General features: G+C 41.1%; 1 protein-coding gene across 1 annotated transcript; it reads left to right on the plus strand.

Annotated features, from left to right (window-relative positions):
* Positions 1-277: 277 nt before the first annotated feature.
* LOC120021554 (zinc finger protein 665-like) lies at positions 278-7,777 on the plus strand. The gene is made up of 2 exons (XM_038965345.1): positions 278-585; positions 4,466-7,777. Exons 1-2 carry the CDS (start codon positions 369-371, stop codon positions 7,024-7,026), a joined length of 2,778 nt encoding a protein of 925 aa, XP_038821273.1. The 5' UTR covers positions 278-368; the 3' UTR covers positions 7,027-7,777.
* The last annotated feature ends 1,340 nt before the right edge of the window (positions 7,778-9,117 follow it).

The raw sequence follows: 9,117 nt of genomic DNA on the forward strand, positions 1-9,117 counted from the left end.
ACTAGAATGGAACTAGTCACTTTGACACAATGTTCAGGCAATTATGTATGCTGCAATGAATAATAGAAGTACCCACACAAAAAACATTGTTGACCACTTATAGAAATACTTTAAATTATTATTTGTATGATAAGTAGTATAACATTTCGATAATTCTGCACATTTCGATAATTCTGCACATTATCCACCATTTTCTCCATCATTATTAATTGACAAAGTTTGCAGGACAGGACTTTGACCCGGAAGTACTTAGTTATTATTGCGTAATTCACAGAGGTGATGGCGCTAAATTGCATGTTTCCAGCAGAAAGTGTGGGTCTAATAGGAATATGTAGTTTGAACGTCTGAAATGTTGATTTGTACGTAAAATGTCTAAACTACAGGTGTTGAGTGTGTTTATTACCGAGCGGCTAACAGCAGCGGCTGTGGATATATTTGGTTCGGCGGAGAAGACGTTAGCAGAGTACCAGGAGCGGCTGACATCAGCGGCGGTGGAGATATTTGTTGTGGTAGAAAAGACGGTAGTAGAGGTTCAAGGAGAGAACGACCGTCTACGGGGGCTTCTTCTGGATCATTTTGGAGCAGGTTTGTAGCGACCTCTTACACCAAGTTATCGGATAACAACATATTGTGTTTGCTGAATCACTAGCCGTGGACGTATCGTATTCATTACTAGGTTCAGGTAACTTAAGCTGTTTTGACTTAAAGTTTAGTAGCTAGCGTTAATTATCTAGCCTGGCTGACGCGACTCACGTGAGATCCTATAGGCCTCTGCTGCATTAATGGCAGCTACTGTACACTACGGGCACAGATAGAACAAGGACTTAGCTAGTGATACAAATGTGTATCAAAGGTCATTCTCCGGTAAAATGTTTTACTGAAGTCTTCTAAACAAATATACATCTGTTTTAACGACCTTTTTTCTATCGTCTACACTTGATGCTAATAGCTAATGTTAGCAAACTAACGTTAGCTAAATATTATAGCTAAAAAAGCTTAGCTTGCTGGCAAAGAGCCTGCTAAGGCTAGGTATATAACGTATATACAATCAAATAAATATGTTATTTCAAAACGTTTAACAGTTAACATAATGCATTATACAGTATATATACAAAAGTATGTTGACACCCCTATTTCAACTACACCCGTTGCTGACAGGTGTAACGTTATAAAGTCAACCACACAGCCATGCAATCTCCGTAGACAAACATTGGCAGTAGAATGGCCCGTACTGAAGAGCAGGGTGGGTATAATTTGTGGAACGTTTCAACAGGAATCTGTTTCAAAAACTTCATAAAGTACAAGGTTGCCAACAAACCCTACCCGTTATCTTATTCTGCCGCTATACAACTTTGTATGCGTTGTTTGTTGGCAACCTTGTTATTTACAACGTTTTTGGAACAGATTCCTGTTGGAACATTCCGCAAATTATACCCACCCGAAGAGCACAGTCACTTTAAACATGGCATCGTCATAGGATGCCACCTTTCCAACAAGTCAGTTAGTTACATTTCTGCCCTGCTAGAGCTTCCCCAGTCAATTGTAAATTATGTTAAGTGGAAACGTGCCAGGAGAACGCTACCAGCCCCAATGCATAGTGCCAACTGTACATTTCGGTGGAGGCAGAGTAAAGGTCTGGGGCTGTTCTTCATGGTTCGGGCCAGGCCCCTAGTTCCAGTGAAGGGAAATCTTAATGCTACAGCATACAATGACATTCTAGACGATTCTGTGCTTCCAACTTTTTGGCAACAGTTTGGGGAAGGCCTTTTCCTGTTTCAGCATGAGCGAGGTCCTTAAAGAAATGGTATGTCGATTGGTGTGGAAGAACCGGATTGGCCTGCACAGAGCCCTGACCTCAACACCATTAAATACCTTTGGGATGAATTGGAACGCCAACCTCAAGCCAGGCCTAATCGCCCAACATCAGTGCCCGGCCTCACGAATGCTCTTGTGGCTGAATGGAAGCAAGTCTCTGCAGCAATGTTCCAACATCTAGTGGAAAGCCTTCCCAGAAGAGTGGAGGCTGTTATAGCAGCAAAGGGGGGACAAACTCCATATTAATGCCCATGGTTTTGGAATGAGACATTCGACGAGCAGGTGTCCACATACCTTTGGTAATGTAAGGTAGCTATAATATTAGTGTTAGGGGTCAAAATTGAAACTGTGGTTCTGGTGTTATACTTTGTATTTCATGTTATAGAGAAGCTTCTCAGGTACACACACCACTTTTTCATGAGGTTAGGACGTACCATTGAGCCCCACAGTGGACGTGTTGTAAAACTTAGCAGTCAAACACGAATGTGGTTCCAATCGTTTTTCCACTATTCATTTAATCCAACGTGGATTTTTAGAAACATTTCAAATAAAGGCTGTGTTTTGTGTAGGCTTTCCCTGTTTAAATGAATTGTCAGAATGCACTGCTGTATTAAAGCAATTCAGAACTAACTTGACATGTTCTGTTGCAGATTCAAAGCCAGATTAACTCATTGCAGAATGTATCCATAATCATGAATTAATAAGCATATTTATATGACAAGAATGTGCCTAGTCACCCGTCAATCACGTCAGACACCTGAACTCCAACAATTACATTGTTTTAAAGAAATTGAAATGGTAAACAATGCATACATATGCCTTTTTATACATAATATCTGAATTTAAGTAAACATTCAATGATTTATTCATCAATGCCACAAACCTGGGATATCGAAGAGCAGCATAGGAACTGTTATTACTATCTGAGAGCCCACAGGTTCTTCTGCTTTTCCATTATAGGAATTAGACCAGCACAAATAGCACAATGTAAAACAGCATATAGTGATTTTGGTGGGCGAGTTACACATGGAACAACTGGATGCGTGAGGTAAGGGTTAATAAAATACCAGGTCAACTCCAGCAGAATGAGAAACACACGTAACAGACTGAAAACAAGGAAGCCGTGCCTAAACACAGCTATATCAACACCCTTCTAGTCAATTGGTCCATGTTGCTGCTGTCTACTGTGAGCTGCACATTTACCACTGCATTTAGTCTGAACCCCAGAATAAACAGCAGGAGAAGGACCGCATTACACAGGTGAATAAAGTTAGCTAGAACAGTACACCACAAACACATGTTACTGAGTCTAGATGTTATCCAATCAGCAAAATAACACGTGGAAGAAGCAGCATAGGGAAAATACACAATTACAGTAATTTAAGATGGTGGTTATATTATTAACACATCTTTATGTAAAACTGAAAGTGTATTAAATTTTTAAAACAATTTAAGAAATTACCATGCAACTTTTATAGGAACTTAATATGCTAATTAGTACATACGGAATTTTAAAAATCCAGTATGTTAAGCCCATTCATTTAAAGTTGGTCATTTAAAGTTGGTCATATTAACATATACTGAGTACACAAAACATTAAGAACACATGCTCATATTAATGTTTGTCATTTCTCAAACTTTCCACCGACACTCACGAATAAGGCCGGCTTTATTGATTGATTTTCTTTGAACAATTCAGGATTATTTTTGACACAAAAAATGATTCACTTCGCCATTGCGTTAGTTCAGATTGAGGTGATTCGCGGTGAATCGAATAAAGAAACTCATTTCATGAAGCTCCCGACAAACAGTTCTTGTGCTGACGTTTCTACCATTTAGAATTCTCTCATTATTACCATGTCATGTTGTTATTTTGTCTATTCACAAACACAACTTTCTGCAATAGAACCCTATTACTGGCGTTCTAGATTCATTTGAAAGTTGATCATGAAAGATCTGTTTTAGACAAACAAGTCGCATTCAAACAAAAAGCGAAATGACCCTCATTCCCTCTCCACCAAGCCAGTGGGTGATCATCTCCTCTGAAGACATCAGTAGGGAGGATGTGAGCTCTGCGCTGGCCCGCTGTTGAACACTGAGTATGACTGTTTGCTTAGCTCTCCCAAGAAGACTGCCCAGTGATGTCTTCTATGGTGAACATGCGCGTACGATCTCAGTTGAAATCGTCCGTAATCACCATTGAAAGGGTCTCGTATCACACTGTAGGCCTACAACATTTGGTTCCAAATCACCAATCAAAGTTATCGGTACCACATGTAACCATACGATTGGTTCATATTGATGTACATATTTACACACAGGGAAATACAATATTAGTAAGATGATTTTCACATTGTAGTCTAATGATTTGACTTTAATCAGTGGTTTGTGGAGGACCCAGGCTGAATTGCTAGGCAACGCAACGCAACGCCCCGGGTAAAAAATAAATAGACCATACGAGGTTCGGATGGGATGATGTGTCATTCCAGACAGCGTCTCAATTACCGTGAGACCGGGCACTTATTTGCTTGACAATCACCGGCTGACAATTTCATGACCGCCACAGCCCTAAGCACAGCATATAGAGAATTCAGAATGTGAAGTATTTTGAATTGTTATTCAGTATTTTTACTCCTTTCCTTCTCTTCAGACCCCAAGCAGGTAACTCTCCCTGAAGAGGAGGTTCCCCCTAAGCAGCAGCTGCACTGTGAGCAGGAGTGGAGCCCCAGTATGAGGCAGGAGGACCCAGAGCCCACACAGATTACAGAGGAACTCAGGACCAGTCAGGAGGAAGAGCAGCTTCAAAGACTTAGGTCTGCTACCACAGAGGTCATACAGTTGATATTTATTCCTCCCTGTGTGGAAAGTGACTGTGATCAGGACAGCAAAAGGGACTCTCTACCCACCAACACAACTGAACAGACCCAATCAGAATCAGATGAAGAGCACTACAGTATCAGAGTATCAGAACCAACCAGTGACTCTCAGCCCCTCTCTGTACTACATCCAGACTGTTCTGCAGCTCCAAGTGAAATCATTGTAAGTATTGACGAGGAGGAGAGTGAAGAACTACCGTCAGGGTCAAAGAGAACCCGGGACAAGAAAGGACAAAGCTCTCAAGTCTGCACTGAAGCCAAGGCAACCAATGAGCAGAAAGCACCATTGAAGTGTCACACAAGCAAGAGGCGATACAAGTGTCCTGTGTGCAGTAAACTGTTTAAGGTACCAGTCAGTTTAAAAGTACATCAGAGAATTCACAAAGCAGAGAAACGACACAGATGTCCTTTCTGTTGTGAAGGCTTTAAATCACTAAATGGTCTACAAAGACACAAAAAAGTTCACACAGGGGAGAAAGAAGGACCACAGCAGTGTTCTTTGTGCAATGAATCCTTTCTTTGCACAGCTTCTTTAAAAGATCATCAGCGAATTCACACAGGTGAAAAAACATATCTGTGCAAAGAATGTGGCAAATCCTTCAGTGTCAAGACTGACTTCAACAAGCATATGAGCACTACTCACCCAGATGCAAAACCGTACAACTGTCCCGTGTGCAATGAATGTTTCAACACACCAGGCTCTCTGAAAATACATGGGAAAACTCATGGAGTGAATCCATGCATCTGTCCTGTGTGTAATAAATGCTTTAAGAGGCCACGCTACCTAAAGGAACACCAACAGAAGTTTCATGGTAGTGAGAAACCATACACGTGTGCAGTGTGCAGTAAAAGCTTTTATAATGTAAGCCATTATAAAGTACATCAGAGAAATCACACAGGGGAGAAACCCTTCAAGTGTCCTGTGTGTATTAAAAGCTTTACTAGCGCAGGCCTGTTGAAAATACATCAGGTAATTCATACAGGTGAGAAACCACATAAGTGCAAAGAATGTGACAAATGCTTCTACCGCAAGGGACATCTGGTCAAGCATATGAGGACGCACACAGGGGAGAAACCATATTGTTGCCGTGAATGTGACAGATGCTTCACTCAAAGGTCATCATTAAAAGACCATATGAGGATTCACACAGGGGAGAAGCCGTTTTGTTGCACTGAATGTGAGAAACGCTTCACTCAAAGGGCAACATTAAAAGTGCATATGAAGATTCACACAGGGGAGAAACCATATCAGTGTAAAGAGTGTGACAAATCTTTCAGTCAAAAACATGAACTGAGAAAGCATACGAGAATTCACACAGGGGAGAAATCATACAAGTGCCCTCTTTGTGAAAAATGCTTTAAATCATTGGGTGGTCTGAAACAACACGAGCTGAATCACTCTGGAGAGAAACCATCATATCTCTGCAGCGATTGTGGCAAAAGCTTCCGAACGATGAGTTACCTGAGGGTTCATATGAAGACTCACACAGAGACAGAACCGGGGAGTCGGACAGAGAGCGAACCGGGGAGTCGGACAGAGAGCGAACCGGGGAGTCGGACAGAGAGCGAACCAAGAAGTCGGACAGAGAGAGAATTGGGGAGTCACAAAAAGAGAAGACTGCATATGTGTCCTGTATGTGGAAAAGGCTTTGCATATCCAAATGTTCTAAAAATCCACCAGCGAATTCACACTGGGGAGAAACCACATCAATGTCATGTTTGCAACAAAAGATTCATTCAGAAATGTGATCTGACTAGACATATGAGGACACACACAGGGGAGAAACAACGAGAAAATCAATCAGAGAAACAGTTGTATCTTTGCAGTGATTGTGGCAAGTGCTTCCGGGAGAAACGTTATCTGAGAAAGCATATGAGGATTCACACAGAGAGAGATCCGGAAAATAAAACCGAGCGAGAGCTGCATAAGTGTCCTGTTTGTGGAAAAGGCTGTACATCACTGAGTTATCTGAAAGACCACCAGGGAATTCACACTGGAGAGAAACCTTATCTGTGCACTGTTTGCGGCAAAAGCTTCACTTGGAAGGGAGTCCTTAGAGAACACATGAAGACTCACACAGGGGAGAAATCACATCAGTGCCATGTCTGCAGCAAAAGGTTCATTTATAGCAGAAAACTGTCACTTCATATGATGACTCACACAGGGGAGAAGCCATTTAAGTGTTCTGTATGTGGGAAAGGTTTTACATCATCGGGTGATCTGACACGCCACAAGCGAATTCACACTGGAGAGAAACCATATCGCTGCAACGATTGCAACAAATGCTTTAGTCAGATCAGTTCCCTTAAATCACACATGAAGAATATTCACTAAACGGAACACAAGTGTCCATTGTGTAAAATGTCCGTTTGAAGATAAAGGCTTATTCAAACTGACACCTGTAAGTGAACATACCCTCAGGTTTGATAATAACTGAATTATACTGTACTGTAGGCCCTAACTTATGTGCTTTGTCACCTCTGGGTCTGCATGGCAAATGGCCCAGGAAAACACTCCAGGGCCATTCAGCCCTTCCTGACAATTTAAATGTGTGTTAGTGATGCTATTTCCTCCATGTTTGGTATCTCATAAACTTCTGAAGAGAACTTTGATGTTATCAATATGGATGTATGATCTGTGGTAACTTGTATCTGGACAGGGTGAACTTTAAACTACTGTATGTTAAGGGATTTTATTGTCCTTAGGAATTCTGCCTTATTTGGTTTCATCCCCCACACAAGCCATTAGACTCTGTTGTGGATATTGGGCCTGGGTAATCAGGTCACTGTAACTTGTTATGGTTGGATGGTTTGATAAAGTCACCTTGAAATGTTAGAAAGGGAATGCCTTTTTTCTGTCTCTTCCTCCTGTCCTACGCTCTACAGATAAGCTATATGAACATGTTTTTCTTGTAGGCTGCTCGGCCTGAGTAGGTCTGTTTTTGGTCATGCTTTGCCTTGTAACTGTAAGATCCCAGCCCCATCAAAAAAAAATTCTTCACACACACCGGATAGGTGCAGTGAAATGTGTTGTTTTACAGGGTCAGCCATAGTAGTACAGCACCCCTGGAGCAAATTAGGGTTAAGTGCCTTGCTCATGGGCAAAGACAGATTTTTCACCTTGTCGGCTCTGGTATTCAAACCAGCGACCTTTCGGTTACTGGCCCAACGCTCTAACCACTAGGCTACCTGCCGCCCTTGTCATATGCCTTGTCACGTTTGTTAATGCTTTATAACTTAAGCTTCATGCCTGTGAATCGTAAACATTTTTACAATGTAGTTAAATCTATTTTCCTTTACAATTTTAATTCTCAGACATTTCTTGATAGCCTAAGTATATTCTCTATGGAATCAGATAATTCATTAACATATAAATTGTGAAGTCTTATCACGGGTCGCATGTGAGATATATATTATATGATCAATACTATTTCACTACAGTCCAACGTCGTAGCAAACCTATATTATGTAATGGTTGTTACTTTGAAACCTTCAATAAATGTTTTTATTAGCTATTTTGTTTATATATATTTCTGTTTAAGATGGTAACTTCTTTTGGAGTTGCAGGGTTTTTATCTACCCCAGCACTAACATACTTCGGGATGGGAGGGGTTATATTATGAAGAGTGCATGTACAGGTAAGATGTGACGTGTTGCTCGTACACCATGTCACAGTGTTCTATCTGTGAGACCAGCTTCACTTGATGGAATGTAACCATCCCATCTTCACTGCAGCTCAGGACTCATGTTATAAATCACCAACATGTTTGTCTTATGAACTGGATTTCACAATGTGTCTGTGTTGTGTGAATTATAGTATCTGTATGTAGGCTCCTGTCATGTAGAATTATCTGCGTTTCGGTTTACAAATATGTGCTCCTGCACTCCCTCCTTCAGCCACCCATCTACACGTTCATTCATACTCAAACCCCAGAGTAGAACAACAACAATTAAAAACAAACCCCAGAGTCGAACCGTGACTGTTGGACCGTCTTTATTTAAAGGAGGTAGTTTCAACGGGCAGAAATTTAATGGCGGCAGACCACGGTACACTAACCCAGTGCTAATCTTTAAGCCTTCCCCTAGCTCTTACACTAATCTCACTAAAGCTATCCCAAACCTTCACCTAACCCTTGTCCCTAAACTTAAACTAACCAATTTTGACCCCTGATGTTTTTTCATTTCTCAGTTGATTTCCACTTTGTTCAAATATATCAGGAAATGACCCTCTAGCCCACTCCCTGTCTGCTGAACTCTGGGACAGTTTTCTGAACACAGATGAAGTCTTGGACTAGGAGAATCTCTCTTGATCGTCCTACTATAGGACAAGGTTCTATCTGTCTGGGGAATGCACTGTTTCTTATTAATGACAAATACAAAGAGTACTGTGAGAAATTAATAAAAAGTTCCATTCCACAAACTGCAC

Source organism: Salvelinus namaycush, chromosome 26 (assembly GCF_016432855.1).
Source record: "Salvelinus namaycush isolate Seneca chromosome 26, SaNama_1.0, whole genome shotgun sequence".
Taxonomy (NCBI): domain Eukaryota; kingdom Metazoa; phylum Chordata; class Actinopteri; order Salmoniformes; family Salmonidae; genus Salvelinus; species Salvelinus namaycush.